At 40.9% G+C, this 22981-nt stretch overlaps 1 protein-coding gene across 4 annotated transcripts in view; it reads right to left on the bottom strand.

Moving 5' to 3' along the window:
• The window catches only part of BLK (BLK proto-oncogene, Src family tyrosine kinase), a 73869-nt gene that overhangs the window by 16759 nt on the left and 34129 nt on the right, over positions 1-22981 (bottom strand). For 2 of the 4 annotated variants that reach the window (XM_077868628.1, XM_077868626.1), the window contains exons 1-3: positions 6557-6718; positions 3621-3729; positions 1388-1439 (exon numbers count right to left, since the gene is read on the bottom strand). In XM_077868628.1, the coding sequence (XP_077724754.1) occupies positions 1388-1439; positions 3621-3728 (160 nt within the window). In that variant the 5' untranslated portion in view covers position 3729; positions 6557-6718. Of the gene's footprint in view, positions 1-1387; positions 1501-3620; positions 3730-6556; positions 6719-22981 lie in introns of those variants that run through there. The other 2 variants (XM_077868627.1, XM_077868629.1) reach the window with 2 other exon arrangements.

Consider the following 22981-nt stretch of genomic DNA (forward strand, 5'->3'; position numbering starts at 1 on the left):
CCTTCTCTTCCCCTTCCCTGCCTGCCCCTTCCCACCTCTATTCCAAAGGGGGTAGTGCTCATGGAAACATGGCCACCTTAGCCGTGATCTGTAACCTGCCCAAGGCAGTGTCACAGGGCCCCCGGCAGCAGTACCCCCGACTCGCTGCTGGTGCCTGGAATGTATGTTCAAATAGCCCCTGCTAATGGGGAGGGCTTTTCTATACACCTCCAGGGTGCCAAGACCCCTTTTCCAGGTCACTTGGAGGCCACCTAGCTTACCTAGGAGTGGATGACTCAGCTTTGTCACTGATGTGTGGTGTGATGGGCCAGTTACCTCCCCACGGTGGGGAGAGGGGATTGGAATAGATGACAGTGGCCTCCTCCAGTTCTGAGATTTGAGTTATTGTACCAAAGGCGGTTAGTGTATTGTTTTCCCAGGGGCTTCCTTATGGAGATGTGAGCCCCCTGGGAGGAAGTGAAGGATAAACCCTGCGGGAATTAATTGTGATTCCCCCAGCAGGGATGAGAAACAGCAGGTAAGATAACTAATCCCGTTTCAGCCTTTGCTCATGAGTTGGACAGACTCTGAGCTCTTTCAGGGAGGAGCCATGTCTGATTCAATATTTCAGCTTCCCCAGTATTCAGACAGAGCCAGGCTCTGGGTACTGTTTGCTTGGTGCATGCCCTGGAGAGCTCCTGGTGCTGTGTGCAGGTGGGTCATGAGGGTGCTGGGGTGCAGCTCTCCTGTAAGCCAGTTCCGAACAATGCTGCCATCCTGTGAGTGTCTCCAAGGTCCAAACCCCTGGCCCAGGAGGGCCAAGGTCACTCCTTAGGCAACTGCCAACTGTCCTCATACCCATCCGAATGGAAGTAGAGACGGTGTGTGCGTGTGTGGAGGGGTGAGTGGTCAGAAGGTCAGCAGAGGCTTTTGTAGGTGGGCAAGTGGGGGGAAAGATGGTGTTTCTGTACACGGGACAGAGGGCAGGAGGGAAGACAGACCCATCGGCCTTTGCCTTTTGAGGTTGGGAGTTAGAATCTTTGAAAGCTTGGGTTTATTTTTATGCTGTTTGTATGTACTGTAATGCTTTTCTTTGTGTCTCATTTACGGTTTGTAAAGTCTTTTTAAAAAAAAAAAAAAATCCACCCCAGCTCAGGTACAGAAATAGGGCTTGGTTCCTGGAGAGGCCTTGGGCAGGAGGAGCCTGGGGCAAGGCTGGGAGGCACCCTTAGCTCTGCCTGCTGCAGCACCCTCCCCCCATCCCCAGCCTTCTCATCTCGACCCTTGAGAGCTGCCCTATCCTCTCCAGGAAGCTGCTGCTAACTGAGCCCCTGTTATGCCTGCACCCAGCCCAGGCCCAGGGAAGGTGGCCTGTAGAGCCTCAGCTTCCAGGGCAGCACCTTCTTACCTTGGTCCAAGCATGCGTCTGGAGGTGCAGGAGTCAGGTGGTTAAACAGGATCTGGAGCAGAAGTGCACACACACACGCTGTATTAGTTCAACCCCCAAGGCCTGGGCAGGGCCTGGTGTGACAAGGAGGCTGCTGGCACCTGTCCGCTGGATAGTCTGTAGGGAGCTGCTATTTCAGCTCCTCAGGGACCAGTACCACCTCACAAGACCCCTGGACCATACACTAGGCTAGAGGAGAGGGCTGTGCGCTTTGTAAGAGGGAGCTATGGAACTGGGGTGGGAGTGGTGGAAAGTATGATCACCTGGATTCAAATGCTGCTTCTGCCATTAAATGATGAAGTTGCAAAAGGGTATTTATTCTCAGGAAAATTATTCTGAAAGTGCATTTCCCTAAAACTCCACAAATATATCCCTAGGTTTATTCCCTGTAGAGAAACTTTTGCACATGTGTACCAGGAAACATGTATGGGAATGCTCCCAGCAAAGAATTGTAATAATACATAAAAATTGTAAAGGGTGGGAAGCATCCTTATGACTAATGACAGAAAAATAAGCAAACTGGGGCGGAGTCATGCAAGGAAATTCTCTGCCACCTTTGGAGCTCCTGAGCTCTATCTAGCTGCATGCATCATCGTGGATGAAGTTCGCAAACGTAACGCAGATGTGACAACCCGTTCTCAGAAGAACGCATGCTGTTTGATTCGATTGATTGAAAGTTCATAATGGGCAGAATTAAACTAAATGGTCTTTAGGAGTATGCACACATGTAATGATACAGAAAAAGCAAAACTGAGGAATGATAGACACATTCAGGGTAGGGTCCTGAGGTGGACTGGGGGACAGCCGTCACTTCTTCTGAAGACCGGAAAGGCTGTGCTGGGGGTTCAGTGCATTATTCTTTTAATTTGACAGATGTGTTATGAATATTCTTTTTTTGTATCCCATATTTATTGAACACAATTTTGAAGTAGCATTTTACAAAAACGGTATCTATAGTATGGCTCCATTGAAAATAAAACACGTAATATAAATAACATCGAAAATAAGGATGGATCTGGGGACAGGAGCTCTGAAGTGCCAACTCTGGGTATCACTGGCTAGTAGAATAGTGAATATTTATAATTTCCCCCCATAATTAGTATATGTTATGCGGTTTTTTTTAAAACGTTAAAAACATTCCAGCTTCTATAACTTATCAGTATGTAACTTTGGGGAAATTATACAATCTAAGTCTGAGTTTACCCCGGTCATCATTCCCCATTCAACGAACATTTCACTGTTCCGTGCCAAGTCCTGAACTAGGTTGGGACACAGATCGAATGGCTTGTTTGTCTAAGGAATGGGATTAGCAATCCCCACCTCCCATCAGGTCACGCGTTGGAATAAAGTGATGGCCAGTTGAAGGTGCCCCTGGAGGTAGAGAGTAGGAGAGCGGGTTCCAGGCATGACTCCCAACAGCTCCAAACCAAAAAGGGATAGGTGGCCATGAGGGAGGGGTGTATCATTAACAATCACCTAAAAATGCATCTTGGGGCTGCAGTAACCTCTGTGGAAGGGTGCTAACTGCCCTGTAAACAAGCCAGAACTGCATCCTGGGCTCCAAGGGAACGCGTGGGTTTGCTGAGGAGGTGTGGATAGTCTTAGTATTGCTCGTCCCTGGAGAGGAAGCTCCTTGGAATGCCAGCAGCAGTGCCATGAAGGGGTAATGAGTTCCAGGAGCTTCTGGGTAGGAGATGTTGCTAGATGCCCCAGGCCCTTTCCCACCACACCCTCTTCTCCAGCTGCCTTTTTAAATTTCTTTTTCCCTTCAAGGCTGCCCTCCTTCCCTTGTGAAATGACAAGTAGCTAAGAATTACTGGGGACTATCCATGCCCAGTCCTGGGCTAAAGGTTATGGAATTGCATGCTGGTATAGACATCACATATTGTTACATCCCTGAACAGCACTTTCCCTATATCCATTTTACAGATACAGAAACTGAGGCACAGAGGAGTTAAGTAACCTGCTTCAAAGCACAGCTAATCTATGTAAACACCAGCAATCGAGCTGCTTAACGTTCTACTATACTGCCAACCAACATGAAGTGCCATGTTTGGTGGCAGGAGCAGGGACAGGGGGCCTATTTGTCAAAGCCCTGAATTATCTAGGGATGGTGTCAGGGCTGGCTGGAGACACATGTTCTCTGCTCCTCTTCCTCCCCCTCCCTCTCCAGCTGGGAATGGCTGTCACTCACCAGAGGTGGCAGTGGTGGAGGATCTTTGCTCTGGGTGCTGACCTTCACAGGGCTCCATTGATCCTTCTCCTTCTCCTTCACCTGCTTTTTGCTGCTCACCACTCCCATCCTGTCGAGAGCACACAGCAGATTGGTGATGTGAATAGGTCTTCAGAGCCTCAGTACAGAAAAGTTCCCTCAACTCCTTCCGGATGGCCAATTAGAAAGGCAGAGGGGAGGGAGGGAAGTGGGGGAGGGCAGTGAAGGTAAAAATCAGAACAGAGTCAGTAGGGGGTCTGGCAGGCACAGCCTGCATCCGTCTCTTTTTCCAGAGCAAGAAGAAGTGGAGGAATGACCGGGTTTAGGACACAGGGATCATCTGGTCTGAGTGTACTGCCAGAAACTGTTGGGGTGTACCCCAGTGTCCTGAGGTACAGGAACCCTGGCATCCAGAAAAAGTCTGCTACTGTGTCTGGTGGCCTGGGTTCCAGTCTTCACTTTGCCACTGGCTACATTACTTGTGAGGGTCACGTTCCTCTCTTGGCCTGTGTTAGAACCTATTGGGCTGCTCAGATTTTCAGGTGAGATGCTATAAATTCAGGGCACAGCAATGGTACAGGCATCCGAGGCCAACTGCCTCTTCTCAGTAATCTCAGGAAATCTTCCTTAGAGGTGAGAGAAATACGGCCAAGATCTTTCTTGGGTAAAGCATCATAGATTGATAGAAGTAGAGAAGATGCTAGAGACCACAGCCAACATCACCATCACATCAGCACCACCTTTGTTCCAGGGGTGGCTATTTAGGAAGGGCTTACCCTTGATGGAGAACTTTCTTTTTCGTAAACCCTGTCTAATGTCACCCTTTTCACTCTCAAGTAAGTGTAAGTAGGCTTCATCCCTGTCCCAGTGAGGTTTGACATGTTAAAGAGCTGGTTCATGGTCAGTTAACCAATGAAGAGCCAATTCTGGAGCCCTGGCTGACCCCAGACCAGCACGTTCCACCTCGCACTTGGCCCATTTCAAGATGCAGACATTTAGAGGAAAGGGCCTTCAGTTTCTGCTCTTGTCTGAAGGACTGTGTGATTGGCGGAGAGTTCCAGACTGCTTTTGAATGTGTTTGTGGCATTTCTTTGATTCCAAGATGCATCTTTTCCCCACATTTCAATGTCTCTGAAACCATGATATGTTCTACAATTGATGATTGTAGAGGACAAAAAGACATATTATTTTTTTTTCAAAAAGACATATTAATAGCAAAAGACAAATTTATAAACGTGAAAGGTATTCTATGGTGAAAGAAACGATTATGGAGTCAATACATAAGCAATAGATTGGGGAAAAGATTTGCAAAGCATACCACAGACAAATGTGTATTTATAATATACACAGAGCTCATGAAAATTAACAAGAAGTATGGGTCTAGCATACAACCCACTCAATAGAAAAATGAGTAAAGATTGTAAACAGGCAGTTTATCTAACACAAATCCCAATAGCTAAATAAACATGTGAAAAATGTTAAAATTACTTACCAATGGGAAAATGCAAATTAAGGTAATAAAATATTACATTACATCAGTAAGATTGGGAAAAAAAATAAAAGGAATGATAGTATCAACAATTGATGGAAAAGCAAAGGAGAATTGTGCTTTCATACATTTCTAATATGAAAGTATTATAGTTACTGTTCTTTCATCTCTTCTTCCCCACTGTATTTTTACGACAAACCCTCTATATGGGTTGGGATCTTTGTCTTACTCATTGTTGAATCCAAATTGCTAAAATGTGCCTGGCAAGGAGTCAGGAAGGGCTTAATAAATATTTATCAGACAAATAAAATATGAAATATTACTGAATGTGTAAAAATTTTTCCAGTTCTATTAAAATTTAAAAATACATATACCTTTCAATTTACAATCCTACTTCTGGAAATCTCAGAAAGTAATCAAACATCATTATGTAGTAATGTATGAGATATAAAAATGTTTATGGCAGCAATATTTGCAGCTGCAAAAAGCAAAACAAAAAAAAACTGTGTAACTGCTCAGCATTTGGGGAATTGTTGAATAAATCTGCATTCTAAAAGTCTAATATATTATGCGACTCTTAAGAAGAATGTGCTAGATCTTTACAAGTGAAGCTGAGAGAAATTTCTATAACATGCTGTTATGTGAGAAAAGCAAGGTACACAGAGGTGTGTGAAGTTATCCCATATTTGGGAATACGAAAGAATGAGAAAAGAAACCTCTATGTAGATACGTGCATACATTTTTATGTTACATGGAGAGAGGTTTGGGAGGATGAACATGAAGTTGTTTACTTTCGTTATTGGGGGGAAGTAGAGACAGACAAGGGAGGTGGAAAACAAAACAAACAAAGCAAAACAAAAGCAAATTTTGAAAACCGTGTGTGAGAGTGCATGCATTTTGTGGGTGTTACTGAGAGGCAGAGCGCCCAAAAGTTATTTCCTAAAATGTTAATGTTGTTTATCTCAGGTGATAGGACTTCGTGTGACTTTTACCTTCTTTTGTATAATTTTATACGTTCCTTGAATTCTTTAATAGGAAGCATATATTATTGGTACAAACAGAAAAATAAAGAGAAAATGCTGATGGCTTGTCCAAAAACAGAGAGGCCCAAGGCCTGGAGCCAGGGTCAGCCCCTGTTCTTAAGAATGGCCACTGAATAGCCACCAGGGCTGCCTGAGCCTCACGCCTTTCCTGACCTCTCCCTGCCTCCTGCTCAATGAAGGGTCAGCAGGCAGCAGCTTCTAGAATTTTCCCAACTTGGACTTCTGCTTCTGTTACTGACCAAATAATCAGCCATATCCAGTCAGCCATATTGCCACCAACTATAAACTTCCTGAACAAATGTTTATGTCCACTTAAACAACATAATTGAATATTTAAATTATTTGACAAAAAGGAAATTCTTAAAATCAAATCACCCACTACTTACACTTCTTTGTCCTTTGACTCCTTAGCAGGGTATACACAGATGATTCTCCATGGTTTTTATAAAGACATAGGTTCTCTGTGGGTCCCTCCTCCCCAGTGGCTCTGACTGGAGACTAGAGTTATTCAGGAGGCCAAGTGACAACTAGAGCTGTGACTGGGTGCTGGGGCTGCCACCCTGCTGTGAAATTTTCGCCCAGCAGTTTCAGACTGGGCGGAGCCAGGAAATGCAGAAGTCCATGCAAAACCAAAGTGTAACATGTGCAGGTCCTGGGGGGCTCCAGGTGGCTTTGTTGCCCTGAGAAGACACTGGCCTCCTTTCCAGTGGTGAAGGACAGAGGATGGTTGGGAGAAAAGTGTGTGTGTGTGTGTGAGAGAGAGAGAGAGAGAGAAAGAGATGGAGTGGGGAAGGAAGGAGAGAAAGAGTGTACACATGTGCACCTGTATGGGGGTATGTGACAGAGCAAACGTGTGCATGTATCCATGTCATGTGTGCTTGTGTGTGTGCTTGTGTGTTGGGGTGCGGCTAGCAAAAGGATGGGAAGGTGAGGCAAGGGACTTCTATTTGTATATTTGGAATGGATTCAACCCTCCCGTGCAGACTTGGACCAGAGCAGGGAGGTCAGTGTTTGCCCCTTTGAGATACTCAAAGCCTGACACACAGCAGCAGCCTGACAGGGGATTTGGTGGAGGCAGCAACTAAAAATAGAGAAACTAGAAACCTTTATTTATAGTTGCTTAGCAGTTCACAGGTAGAAAACACTTGGCATATAGCGTTTATTTGATATTCATGAAAGTATCAATAGGTTGGTTATAATTATCCTCCTTTTATAGCTGAAGATAAGAGCAGCGAAGTGGGTGCTTAAGGTCATGCTGAGGCGACAGAGCCAGGAGCTGGAGGTGGTCTCTGCTCAGTACTGCCTGGGACTCACTGCTCAAAGCAGGTGCACAGGTGGCCCTGCCTGGAGCTCCATCCCCTTTGACCCACAGTTCAGGTTCAGGTCTAGATACCCCGGTAAGTCCTCTGTGGGGACCTCCACCTGCCTCAGAAGCCCTCCATCCAGAGGTGAAACCTCGAGGGTAGCTGCTGGAGCAGAGATGTCTGGGGGCTGTGTGCCCCCCTGGAGTTTGGGCACACTCAGGCAGATTTCTCTCCCCTCCTTGGTGCAGTGTGGGGAGTCGGGAGCTCAAGGAACCTGGACTCAGAAGCAAGCTACGTCCTGGCCTGGCTATGTGAGCTTGTGCAAATCCCTTCATCTCTCTGAGTCTCAGTCTCCTGGCCTACAAAGTGGGGAAGTATGAAACTTTTCCTGGTTTCATACATAAAGCCTCTCTGAAAAAGCATACTGAAAGGTGAATGCTGAAAAAAAAGTCAAACAATTGGCTTTGCTGCTTTGTGGGGAGAGAGCAGTTTTCTGCAGAGTTAAACCATGTTATGAAATTCTCGATTACGTCTTGTCTCTTTGGCAAATCTTTACTGTCTATTTTCAGCGTCTCACAGATGTTTTTGAATTATGCACTCACCCATCATTATGGGCGTAATTTCAATGACTATTTGACTATTTGTGTCAAATTAGAGAAAAATGCCCCAAAATATTAAACCAGTTGTGCAAACACTACTACCCAGGAGAAAATCGTTGTCCTGCCAAGACCAAGCTGTTGGCAGGTGGTCACAGGCCCCCGTGATGCTGAGAATGTTCATTCCACCAGCTGACGTGCTCAAATTCAAATGCAACATATGGAAAATATTTTGGGATATTGACACACAAATATGTAGGTTTTATAAAGGTCAAGACCAACAGCTTGTACATAATTCTCCTGGTCGTCACACGAACCAAAAAGGTGAGGGTGGGAAAAGAACAGAGCATAGAGAGTGCTAAATAAATATTAACTAGAGGACACCCAGAGTTCCTTGGATGACACTTTCCCTCTCTAGAGCTTCATGGTACCCAAAGGTGGCCCTGGGATTCACTGGGATTTTCTTTTTCTTTTTTTTTTTTTAGAAACCAGGGTATTTGGTGGTGTTGATGGGCAGGGCGACAAAGGCCAATGTAGGTGATGGCTGCTGTGCGGCCCAGAAAAGTGTTGATGGCTCTGAGTCCCTCTACCTGTACTCTTTGTTCCAGAGGCTCAAGCATGTTATTTTAGAGCCAAGGCTTGATTTGATTGAAGAAAAGTCTCACACATTTATGTTATGTGTTATGGAATGACAGAAAACTCAAGTTGACTCTGATTTACTTTTTTTTTTTTTTAAAGATTTATTTATTTATTTGTGTGTGTGTGAGAGAGAGAGAGAAGCAGAGACACAGGCAGAGGGAGAAGCAGGCTCCATGCAGGGAGCCCAATGTGGGACTCCATCCTGGGTCTCCAGGATCACGCCCTGAGCTGAAGGCAGCATTAAACCGCTGAGCCACCCAGGCTGCCCTGGTTTACTTTTTTAAATAGCAGATACTATAATGTGTTAAGTGTTTCCCATGTGCCAGACACACTACATACACTGTCGTGTTTGAGAGAGACCACGCAACACAGCAGACAAGAATACTGAGCTCTGAATCCTGGTTTTTCTATTTTTCTACTTGTGTATCCTTGGGCCAGTTGCTTAACATTTCTGTCTCTTAGTTTTAGGATAATACCAGTTTACAACAGTGTTACAAGGATTAAATTAGTTATTACAGGCTCTGAGGACATCTTGGAACAAAGCCTGGTCTAAAGTCAGCGTCTAATAAATTATTTGCTATTATTCTGCATATGCAAATTACCAATAATTTTTTCAGTAACTGTGTAAGATAGGCTTGACTACCCTCTTTCTACAGACAGATGAACTTCGGACATAGTGTTTCTCCAGGTCAAGCAGCTGGTAAGCGGTGGTGCTGACCTTACACCCAGTTCTGACTGGTTCCTAAGTTGGCAATTTGGAAACTTGCCTTGTTAGTAGCTGAAAGCTTTCCTTTTCTTACTTGACCCATCAGGCATGGGTGGGCAGCATTGAGGTGGAACAGGTGAGCCTGTGCAAAGCCAGGGCTCACCCCGGATGTTGACTGCCATGATGAGATATTGGCTTCCCTTCGGTGAGTTCTCCCTTTCCTCATGGAATGTTTGCCAATATCCAGGCATTCTGAGTCCTGTCCCCTATGAAGTCCATTTCCTAGACGAGAAAAGTATAGTAATGGCCCTGTGACTCTCAAATCAAATCAAGTTCCAAAGAACTTGAATTGACACCCATTTTTTGAGTCTCAACTTCAAGATAACTCAACTTGAATGAGACCACCTCACCTTTGCCTCCATATTGATCCCTCCACATGCAAACATGAAACAGTAGCAGTGTTGGCTCTTAGAGCTCTATATTTTTGTGTTCATTCAGTTGCTGTCAACCGTGTACTGTGTCAGGGAAAAAGTGAGATAGGAAACAAGTAAGGAGTCTGCCCTCATGGTAGGATAAAGAGGTGAGACATTTACACAAGTCACAACAATTCAAGGTAGACAGAATTACATACTAAAGAGAGTTTTTGTGGGTTCAGCAAGAAGAAATCACTTCCATCTGGAAGAAAATACTAGCTAGACCTTGAAGGACAATTCAGATGTAATTTAAAAATTTTTTTATTTAAAAATTTTTTTAGATTATTTATTTATTTATTTATTTACTTATTTACTTATTTATTTATTTAAGACAGAGCACAAGCAGGAGTGAGGGGGAGCAAGAGAGGGAGAGCGAGAAGCAGGCTCCCCACTGAGCAGAGAGTGTTATGTGGGGCTTGATCCCAGGACCCGGAGATCATGACCTGAGTCGAAGGCAGATGCTTAACCAACTAACTGAGCCACCCAGGCGCTCCCAGTCATGACAATTCTTAAATCAAATCAAAATCCGGATCCCTGGGTGGCACAGTGGTTTGGCGCCTGCCTTTCGCCCAGGGCATGATCCTGGAGACCCGGGATCGAATCCCACATCGGGCTCCCGGTGCATGGAGCCTGCTTCTCCCTCTGCCTGTGTCTCTGCCTCTCTCTCTCTGTGACTATCATAAATAAATAAAAAAAATCAAAATCCTTCCTGCTTCCTTTGTGCCACAAATATCTGCCACAACTATATTTTACTTACTTTTTTTACTTTTACTTCACAGAAGTGCCAGTTGTTTTGGCCTTAGATTATGTATGCCTAAGAAAATAGCATGATATAGAGTATGTATATATAGTATAGGATAATATAGTTTAATAGTATGTCTAAGAAATAGCTTAACCAATCGAGCCACTCAGCTGCTCCCACATGTAATTTTTTTAGATTAAAATTATTTTTAATGAAAAATTTTAAAATATAAAAATAAAGAGTATGATGAACACCTACATACTCATCATCCACATTCAGTAATTGTACATTACTTTCTTGATATTAAGACAAATCATTTTATAAATAAAGGATTGAAACTTTCTGAAACCAAATGAAACAAATGGCTTGTGAAACATGCCAGGTCACTTCCACACACTTTGCATTCCTCACTAAAATATGAAGACATTTTCTCACATAACCACAATATCATTATCACACTTAACAAAGCTAGAAATAATTCCGTAGTATTATCTAATTTCCAATCTCAAAAATGGCTTCTTGCTGTTGGTTTGTCCCATTCTGGATTCAAACAAGCTTCATACATCACATATATGATTGTTCTGTCTCTCCCTCTACTCGAGGAGCCCACAATCCCCACTTTGGTTAATTTTATGCCATCAGTTTGTAAAAATCCACTTAGTGGTCCTATAGAATGTTCTGCATTTTGGATTTTGATGACTTGTTTCTCTCCCTGTTCCTCATACATAGAGTTAACTCTATGGGCTCCATTAGATCCAGGTTCATCTTTTTCTCCTAGGGATGTCTTATGGAAGGACCATGTGCTCCACCTCACATACTATCAGGAGGCTCTCACTGTCTGGCTGCACCACTTTAGTGATGCTAAGACAGATCTGGGTTCAAGGGATGCTGGTCTGATTTCTCCATTGACAAGCTCCTAATCAACACTTCAACTAATGTTTCCATTAAGGGTTACTAAATACTACTAAATACTGATGCTCTAATTCCATCATTCCTTCCACATTTGTTAGGTGGGGAGTTGAGAAAATAAAGGATCAGAAAGGAAAAAATGCCATCATAATTCTACCAGAGTTGGGTAGTATTTGCATATAAACAAATAGGGCTTTCCCAGAGACATGGAGATAGGAAACTTGTTCAAGAAGAGTTTTTCTATACACTGGATTATGAAGCATATAATAGGATTATTCAAGAAACGTCAGTTTCTACTTTGCACAATCCTTTTAAAAATTTTTTGAAGATTATTTATTTATTTAGGAGAGAGAGAGAGAGAGACCACAAAGGGGGAGCAGCAGAAGCAGAGGGAGAAGGGGAGAAGCAGATGCCCCACTGAGCAGAGAGCCCAACGTAGGGTTCAATCCCAGGACCCTGGGATCATGACTTGAGTTGAAGGCAGACGCTTAACTGACTGAGCCACCCAGGTGCTCCCGTGCGATTCTTTTAAATACTAGTAGCTTATTTGTTCAGTACTGGTATAGGACCAGATACAGAGTTGTAACTCCTGGTTGAGCATGTGGAGCCCCCAGGCACATACAAACCGCTGCCAGGGGACAAGCTGGCAGTGATGACTTGAGACATGGTTGTGGTTCAGAATGGCTGACAATTTGGGCACAGTGAGGGGGAGACACACATGTGACTATTTCAACTTTGTAGAGTAAAAATCTTTCCACAGTGGAAATTTACTCCCCACCATGGTCAAGTTAGTAGGAAAGATTTTCAAGTGGTAAGAAGTTTGAGGGTGCTGGGCAAACTTCAGGAAGGAAGACCGCATTCTTCGTGAAACTATGTTAAGTGAAATGCAAACACATGTTTACTGAGTCACCTACATTTGATTCTGCTGACATAGAGAAGCTTGAAACTTGGTAGGCATTTATGAGGAAAAATGGCACAGTGTTGATATCTAAGATTTTGTTATAATTACTAGCCTGTGAATAAAATTCCTTTATTTGGAGACAGCATGCAAATTTATATTTTCAAAAAAACCACAGTAGTGATAACTAAAACATGCCACAGATATGCCAAAGCATAAATACAACTACTGCTATACTTTGTACTGATGGGACTATGGGGCCTTAATTTACTTTTCAATTTCCAAATTTTGGGGGCATTGTTTGCATTTTTAAAAAATTGAACGAAAAATCAAATCATGAGTTCACTACTGCCTGATGGAGTCAATAATACTTCCTTAGCACAATTATTCTCAAACCTCAGTTTGCAATACAACCAACTGGGAGTTTGCAAATTCCTGAGGCCCAGCTCTAGCAGTTCTGTTATTTGGACCAGAGTGGAGTTCTGAGGTTTCCTTTTTTTTTTTCTTTTTTAAAGACGTTATTTATTTATTCATGAGACACACAGAGAGAAAGTGGCAGAGACACAGGCAGAGGGAGAAGCAGGTTCCATGCAGGGAGCCCGGTGTGGGACTCGATCCCGAGATTCTAGGATCACAGCCTGGACTGAAGGCAGACACTCAACCACTGAGCCACTCAGGTGCCCCCACAAAACCCTTTCTTAATTTGGCTGCACTTTGCAGGTATTACTTGTAAACAGGTTTAAAAGTCCTGCAGAGCTTTGGGTATTTCTTCACATGAGTCCCTCATAAATAATACTCTTGTTTTTTTGCCAGTGATCCTCTTGTCTTTAAATGAAATGAATTTTTTTCTATTCTCTACATATATTCCTTATATATTAATATATTTCTGCAAGTTTTTGACGTGGGGGAAATAACTTCCCTTTCTGTAATCACAGCTAGCATTTCTATGATACTTACCAGTTCATAAAGCATTTTCATACATTGTATCTTAGAAACCTCAAAATGACCCTATGAGCTAAACAGATTTTTTTAAATTTACTCTTTCTTTTTTTTTGTTTTTTTAAAGATTTTATTTATTTATTCATGATAGTCACGGGGGGGGGGGGTGGGTGGGCAGAGACACAGGCAGAGAGAGAAGCAGGCTGCATGCCCCGGAAGCCCGACGTGGGATTTGATCCCGGGTCTCCAGGATCGCGCCCTGGGCCAAAGGCAGGCGCCAAACCGCTGCACCACCCAGGGATCCCCAGCTAAACAGATTACCATCATCCTCCTAGTTCTCAGACAGGACAGTGAAAGTAGAGAGGTAAAGAAACTGAAGTGCAGAATAAGAATTTGAGTCTCATCTCTATCTTCAAAGCTTTGTTTTCTCCTACTGATCTCACAGATATCTCTCCAGGCCTGTCTGTCGACAACTTGAACTTCTTTAAAAAGACACTATCTGAACACCAATAAAAAATAAATTTATTATTAAAAAAAAAGACACTATCTAAGGAAGGCACTTGCTGGGATAAGCACTGGGTATTATACTATATGTTAGCAAATTGAATTTAAAGAAAATATTTTTTTAAAAAAATATATATGTTTTTTATACTCTCTGGAGTGTCTGGGTGGCTCCGTTGATGTGACTGTTAATTTCAGCTCAGGTCATGATCTCAGGGTCATGAGATTAAACCCTGTATAGGGCTCTGTGCTCAGTGGAAAGTCTGCTTAAGATTCTCTCTCTCTGCCGTTCTCATGCCCCCAACTCTGTTCACATGCATGTGTGTGCACTCTCTCTCTCTCAAAACAAACAAACAAAAAAAACCCCACACTATCCATCATTCAGTCTTTTCAAGCCACCTCTCCAACGCTTATTAAACACAACCCAGAGATGGAATGTGTAAAAAGAAGGGAGGCTTGTGCAGGGAAGCACCTCTATCTATCAGGTTTCAGGGGGCAAGGGGCACACATGAACTGGAAAAATTGATTCTATTTTATGCTTTCAGAGATGAAGCTGGAAAAGATTAAAGACAGAAACAGAAAAGAACAAAGAGGTCTCAGCCTCTGACATTTTTGGGTTAATTGTGATTATTAAATGGCTCTAAGGACACAGATGTCCAGCTAGAGACACAGAGATTTAAAATTAACATATAAAAATTTTCATTGTAGGATTTGCCTATTACATGAAAATATGAATGCTAATGATCACTAGCACAGTGCTTAGTGCTCCTTCTCACTCAAGGCTAGACACTATGCTGTGTGCTTTACATACAGTATATCTAGGCCTGACAGCATATTTCTTCCCATTTTAAATGCAAAGAAACTGAGGGTCGGTGAGGTTTAAGAACTTGCTCAAGACCCTGGGATGGGGAGGGGGAGTTGGGTGCCTTCGTGACTCAGTGATTGAGCAACTGCCTTTGGCTCAGGTTGTGATCCTGGAGTCCTGGGATCAAGTCCCACATTGGGCTCCCTACAAAGAGCCTGCTTCTCCCTCTGCCTCTCTCTGTGTGGATTAATTAATTAATTAATTAATTAATTAAAGACCATAGGGAATGACATATTTAAAAACCAATTCTATCTGGCTTTGAGGTCTGGCTGATGCTACTCTGTTCCAAAGTATGGGAAGTAATGAAAATAAGACACTTCTGATGACATCTGTGAAGAATGTGAAACTGATGAAATTATATATGAGTGATAGACAATTAAAGGTGGATTTTGATAGGATTTTAGAATAGGACAAGCATCTTGGTGATTTTTAAGTTATTCATTTATCTATAATCACTGTTGGAAGTCACATTCTGGACATTTGTTATCCCAGAGCCAGGCAAATTTGTTTGAGTGAGCCACCTTACTGAGTAATGCTAAATAATAATTAATCTCACATTGAGGAAGGACTATAGTGACATACTTCAGGGTTCTATCTTCAGCCTTTCTTAGTCAATATTTTATCAGCAATTTGTATGCAGACCCAAAATTTTGTTCATTAGATTATCAGAAGATATAAAATGTACGCCTTTTCCTATTTTACAGTTTCTAAATAAGTAGAAACTAAACACACATTTCCCCCAATTTAACTTAGGATAAAGTAATACAACTTTTTTGATCAACTATTTAAGTTTTTTTTAAGCATAAACCTTAAGAGACTTTGAAATGGGTATCACCACATTTTTTAGTCAATTGGATAAATGACCCCCTTGGCTCCTGAAGTCTGATTAACAAAAAAAGTCTTTCCATGAAGCTCAGAAGGAATTTAATGGCAATGATGTCTGGTTAAAGAGTGCACTCTCTACATATCATACTGATGAAAGCTGAGATGTTTCTGTCCTCCTCAAAGCCAAGTAGAAAAACCATTATTTTTTTTCAAACTAACAAAAGTGAGTCAAACAGTTAAAAAGTCAGAATGAATACAATTATTCTTTTTACACAAAGATGAGAGACACTCTTGCATTCCCTTTTAAAGCAAATTCTGTGCCAAATCCCTGCTCCCTCAGAAGTGTAATCTGGAGGACAATTATTGCTAGCAAAGTCAGAGGTGGCCTCTTTGCCAATCTTGAAGATGGTTTACATGAAGAAGTTATTGGTTTGGATCTGAGGAGGCAATGATTTTTTGATATAGTGATAGTAGCACAATCCACAAAAGAAAAAAATTGATAAATGGGTTTCATTAAAATAAACAATTTGTACTCTGTGAAGAATCCTGTTGAGAGAACGAAATGACAAACCACATACTGGGAGAAAATATTTGCAAAACATTTTTGATAAAGAATTGGTACTCAAAGTATGCAAAGAACTCTTAAAGCTCAACAATAAGAAAATAACCCAATTTAAAAATGGGCAAAAGTTCTGAACACATCCCTCACCAAAAACAGATATACAGATAGCAGATAAGCATATGAAAAGATACTCAATATCATATATTGTTGGGGAATTGCAAATTAAAACAACAGTGAAAAAAAAAATAAAAAAAAAATAAAAAAAAAATAAAACAACAGTGAGATATTACTACACACCTAATAAAATGACTAAAATCCAAAACACTGACAATACCAAATGCTGGTGGGAACACAGAGCTAGAGAAGCTCTCATTCATTAATGGTCAGAATTAAAAACGGTACAGCTACTTTGAAAGACAGTTTGGCAGTTTCTTACAAAGCTAAACATGCTCTTACCATATGATTAAACAAATATACTCCTTGATATTTACCCAAGGAGTTGAAAACTTACGTTTACACAAACACCTGTATGTGCATGTTGATAGCAGTTTATTCATAATTGCCAAACTTGAAAACAGCCCAGATGTCCTTCAACAGGTGAATAAATAAACAAACTATGGTACATCCAGACAATGGAATATGATTCAGTATTTTTAAAACGTGAGCTATCAAGCAATGTAAAGACATGGAGCAAACTTAAATGAATATTACTAAGTGAAAAAAGAGAATCTGAAAGGCTACATACTATATGATTCTAGCTTTATGACATTCTTTAAAAAGCAAAACTGTGGAAACAATAAAATGTCAGTGATTGCCAGGGGGTTGGGAGAGAGGGAGAGAGGGCCAAAGAGGTGGAGCACAGGGGCTTTTTAGGGCAGTGAAACTATTCTTTATGATAGTGTAATGGTAGATACATGCTATGCATTCGTCAAAACCCACAGAATGTACAAAATCGAGAGTGAACTCTAATATAAACTATAGACTTTATTTTTTATTTATTTATTTTTAAAGATTTATTTATTTATTTATTCATGATAGACATAGAGAGAGAGAGAGGCAGAGACACAGGCAGAGAGAGAAGAAGGCTCCATGCAGGGAGCCTGATGTGGGACTCGATCCTGGGACTCCAGGATTGCGCCCTGGGCCAAAGGCAGGCGCTAAACCGCTGAGCCACCCAGGGATCCCCTAGACTTTATTTTTTAAAAGATTTATTTATTTATTTATTCATGAGAGACACACACACAGAGAGAGAGGCAGAGACATAAGCAGAGGGAGAGGCAGGCTCCCCGTGGGGAACCCGAGGCAGGACTCAATCCTAAAACTCCAGGATCATGCCCTGAGCCAAAGGCAGATGCTCAACCGCTGAGCCACTCAGGCGCCCCTAACCTATAGACTTTAGATAATAATAAACCAATATTGTTCATCATAGCAAATGTGCCACACAAATGTGAGATAATAATAGAGGAAAATAGGGAAAGTGAGGGAGGTATATGATAACTCTCTGTACTTTCCATTCATCTTTCTGTAAACATAAAACTCCAAAAAAGTAAAGTCTTTTAACTTAAAAAAGGCTAATATATGATCAATTCATGTAAGAGAAATTAAGAAACAATCATTAGGAAAATAGCACTATGAGTCCCACTCATACAATGAGAGTACCATAAAAAGAATAAAGACCATAGAGGAATATAAATACTATTAAAAATAATAAAAGAAATTTCCAAGAATCTAAAAAGAAAGTCTTAAAACAGAAACAACTCTCTGGTAACTGGACAGATTTCTTAAAAAGATAAACATATTTGGGGCACCTGGGTGGCATTGGTGGTTAAATGTCTAACTCTTTGGGGTGCCTGGGTGGCTCAGTGGTTGAGTGTCTGCCTTTGCTCAGGTCGTGGTCATGGAGTCCTGGGATCAAGTCTTGCATCAGGCTCCCCGTGGAGAGCCTGCTTCTCCCTCTGCCTATGTCTCTGCCTCTCTCTGTGTGTCTCTCATAAATACATAAATAGAGTCTTTAAAAAAAGTGTCCAACTCTTTGTTTCGGCTCAAGTCATAATCTCAGGGTTGTGAGATCGAGCTCCACCTCAGGCTCCATGCTCAGCGTGGAGTATGCTTGGGATTTTCTCTCCCTCTCCTTTTGCCCCTCCCCTTGCTCTTGTGTGCGTACTCTCTCTCTTTCCCTAAAATAAATAAATATTTTTTAAAGATTTTATGTATAAAGTCGGTCGTGAGATCACACCCTGAGCCAAAAGGCAGACACTCAACCACTGAGCCACCTAGGCATCCCTAAAATAAATAAATCTTTTAAAAAGATATTAACATATTTGAGAAAATTTCAGAACTCCATGAATACATAAGAGGCCTTAAAATTTTCCATAGAAAAAATTTTCCTATAGGAAATGTGCACACATGATCGTTAGATTTGATACTAGAAATGGAGCCAGGTTTTTAAGTTTCCTCATGGGAAATACTTCAAGCCTAGAATTCCAAATCTAGTAAAATGATCAATCCAGTTTGAAGGCAAGGACAGTTTTGAATATGCAAGAATTCAGAAAATTCAAGATTACATTGTATATATATTAAAAAATTTCTACCTCCACTCATGAATATTTAACTCTACAGAAATTGCCCTCTTCTCCAAAACAAGCCGAAACTTGGACCGAAAACTCTTTTCAGATACTGGACAGACAGCATGGAATTATGATCCCTGGGAAAGGGGATATAAATGAAGTCTGACAATTGTCCCAATTACTGTGAGAAAGCAGATCCTAAGCCAGAGCTTTGAGGAACATAGTGGTTTCACTGAGTTGAGGGAACAGAGATTGGAGTAATGAAGAGGCCAAGGTGCCTAGAATATGCTGGGCAGAAGGCTGAAGAAGAGGGAGCTGCTGACAGAGTATGAGCACCACAAATCACAGAGGGATGCACTTAAGTCTTTGGTCTCCTCTTGAATATCAATTAATGCAGGTGTGAAACCACCAGAAAGAATCACTAGGAAACAGTAGTCTTATCAATTTCTAGTGTTTACACAGGGCTGGAAATAGTTCAACTTCCCACCATCCAGGGTAGAAAGACTCTACAGTACATAGAGCATTGGGCAAAGTTATTTGAAAGTTCTTGCCTTAGTAGTGGGGCTAAATTGGCTCTAAAATAAAGGCTCTGGACACGCCCCAATAGAGCTTAAAAGCAAGCCTTGAAATGATCAAAGTATTCCACGAGAGACTTAATAGTGTCCTATAATAAAGCCTAGCACTCTCTAAAGAAGCAGCAATATTCAACACTCACTTTTATTGGATAAAAATCAGTGTCTGGCATACAATAAAAATTAATAGACATGTCATTTGCAACAACATGGATGGACCTAAAGGGTATAATACTATGTGAAATAAGGCAGACAGGGAAAGACAAATACCATATGATTTCACTAATACATGGAATTTAAGAAACAAAATAAATGAAACAAGGGAAAAAGAGACCAAAAAAAATAAAAACAGATTCTTAACTATAGAGAACAAACTGGTGATTACCAGAGGGGAGGTGGGTGGAGGATGGATAAAATAGGTGATGGAGATTAAGAGTATACTTATCTTATATATACTTATATACTGAGTAATGTATAGATGTGTTGAATTATTATATTGTACACTTGAAACTAATATAACACTGTATGTTAATTATATAATTAAAAAAAGAAAAGAAAAAAATTACTAGGCATACAAAGAAACAGTAAAACAAACATAACTTGTAACCAGGAGAAAAGTGAATCGACAAGAACAGAACCAGAAATTACAGTCTATATAATTAGTCAACAAGAACCTTAAGGCAGCCATTACAAATTACATAAATAGACTCAAGTGTATAATTGAAAATCATGAAATAGAATGGGAACAGAAAAGAAAGATAAAAAGGCTTAAATCAGGGGTTCCTGAGTGGCTCAGTCGGTTAAGCATTTGACTTTGGGCCTAGTCATGTTCCCAGAGTCCTGGGATCGAGCCCCACGTTGGGTTCCCTGCTCAGTAGAGAGTCTGCTTCTCCCCCACATCCTGTCCCTCCCCTGAATTGTGCTCTCTCTCTCTCTCAAATAAATATATAAAATCTTCATTTAAAAAAAATGACCTAGGGACGCCTGGGTGGCTCAGTAGTTGAGCGTCTGCCTTTGGCTCAGGGCATGATCTCGGTCCCAGGATCAAGTCCCACATCAGGCTCCCTGCGAGGAGCCTGCTTCTCTCTGTCTGTGTCTCTGCCTCTCTCTCTGTGTTTCTCATGAATAAATAAAATCTTGAAAAAAAAAAAAGACTAAATCAACCTTCTAGAGATGAAAACTATGATCTGTAAAACAAACAGGCAAAAAAGTATCTCTAGAAGGGATTAATAACACTTTAGACCTTGTAGAAGAAAGGTCATTGAAGTTGTGGATATAGCAGTAGAAACTATCCAGTGAAGCAAAGAGAGAAACAAAACTGGGAAAAAGGAACAGGGTGGTAGTGAGCACCACGAGACAGTATTAAGCAGTCAAAAAATCATGTAATTGGGCTATCAGAAAGGAATTGGAAGAAAAAAAAGAAATACATGAAGAAATGAAAGATGAAAAATCCAAAGGCGTTGAAAACTATAAAACCAAAGATTCAAGAAAATCAATCTCCTGTATGCAGAAAACGGTATGAAATTATATCATGATCAAATTGCTAAAACCCACTCGTAAAAAAAATTAAAAGCTGCTAACAAATAAATACATTATATTTCTATAAAAAGATGATAGCAGAAAATCTTCAGGTAAAAAAATCTTAGGTAAAAAATCTTTTAGACTATAAAACCATACACTATAGAAGAAATATTAATAGACTTTTTCAAAATTAAAACTTCTGTACTTTAAAAGACATTATTATGGGGACACCTGTGTAGCTCAGTCAGTTAAGTGTCTGACTCTTGATTTCGGCTCAGGTCATGATCTCAGGGTGATGAGATGGAGCTCTGTATTGGGCTCTGTGCTGAGCGTGGAGCCTGCTTAAGATTCTTTTTCCCTCTGCCCCCTCCTTACCCTTACCCCCCACTCATGTATGTTCTCTCTCCCTCTCAAAAAATAAATAAATAAATAAATAAATAAATAAATAAATAAATAAATAAATAAATGACACAGCTATGGAAATGAATAGGTAAACCACAGACTGAGAAAAAACATTTGGAAAAAAATGTATCTGATATAAGAATATATAAATAAATTTTATAACTTCATAAAAAAAGATAAAAATTCAGTTGAACAAATACTTGAACAGAGAAGATAGGTGAGTGGCAAGCCAGCACAGAAAAAGGTGCTCAATAGTATCAATTTTTAGGAAAATGGCATTTAAAATCACAATGAGATATCCCTACACTCGCGAGAATGGCTAATATCAAGACTGATCATATCATGTTGTGGCAAGGCTGTGGAGAAACTGACACTTTCTTATAATGTTGATGGTAAGGTGAAATGGAACAGAAATGGGCACCTGGGTGGCTCAGTGGTTGAGCATCTGCCTTTGGCTCAGGGCTTGATCCCGGGGTCCTGGGATCAACTTCCACATCAGGCTTCCCACGGGGAGCCTGCTTCTCTATCTGCCTATGTCTCTGCCTCTCTCCCTGTTTCTTTCATGAATAAATACGTAAAACCTTAAAAAAAAAAAAAAAAAGAAATGGAACAGAAACTTTGGAAAACAGTCTGGGAACTTCTTGTCTTTTAACCCAGAGATTTCATTTCCAGTTATTTATCAAAGAGAAATGAAACCATAGGACCACAGAGACACTTGCATGCATCTGTAACATGAGCTTTACTCATGTTAGCTGCCAACTGTAAACAACTGAAGCCTTTATTAACTGATGAATGGATTTAAAACATTGTGACTGTTAACAGACGGTTGGTACCTATAAGGACCTGAGTGAATCTCAAGAGCATTGTGCTAAGACAAAGAAGCCTAACCCAAAAGAAAACATGCTGTGCATTTCCACGTATATGAAACTCTGTGTGGGGCAAGACTACAGTAACAGAAAGCAGATCGATGGTTCTCAGGGGCAAGGGGATGGGGTAAGGGATTGAACAAAACAGGCCTTAAGGAAACTTTCGCGGGTGATGGAAATATTCCATATTTTGGCTGTGGTGTTTACCCAAGTGTATATATTTGTAAACTCCATAATTGTACACTTAAAATGGGTGAGTTTTATGAAATGTCATTTATGCCTCATTAAAGTTGATTTTTTCAAAAGAGCACTTGGAAGCCATGGAAGGATGTTGAGTTGTATATTCCATGGTATGTTGAGTTCTTAGCATGATGGAAGACTTATTCCTGTCCAGACATCTTAAATTAAGCCTTAATAGCAATGGAACCTTCCCTCACATGCAGGCACAAGCGCATATGTACATAGGGGAAAATTAATAGCACTATGGTATGAAATAAATGACTCTAGAAAAAATGAGGGAAAAAAGTATCCAAGAAAGACAATGGCATGTAAGATAAAAGAAATACTGGCAGAGGGGCGCCTGGCTGGCTCAGTCTGTAGAGCATGTGGCTCTTGATCTCAGAGTCATGAGTTCGAGCTCCATGTTGGGTATAGAGATTACTAAATAAATAAATAAACTTTAAAAAAAAGAGTGAGAGAGAGAAATAGTGTCAACTGAGTGTGACTCCAAATAAATAAGGGAAAATAAAAGAGACTACGTTAAACCCTGATATCTGGAAAATCCCCCCCTCAAATGACAAATTTTAGTGACAAATTTTAATCATAGATACTTCTCTGTATATCCAATTTTTCTGCTTGATTCTACAAAAAACATTTATGTAACCAAATAATTATAATTACTATTTGTCAGTTTTAAAAATTTCA

This window comes from Canis aureus, chromosome 24 (genome assembly GCF_053574225.1).
Source record: "Canis aureus isolate CA01 chromosome 24, VMU_Caureus_v.1.0, whole genome shotgun sequence".
In the NCBI taxonomy this organism is placed as follows: domain Eukaryota; kingdom Metazoa; phylum Chordata; class Mammalia; order Carnivora; family Canidae; genus Canis; species Canis aureus.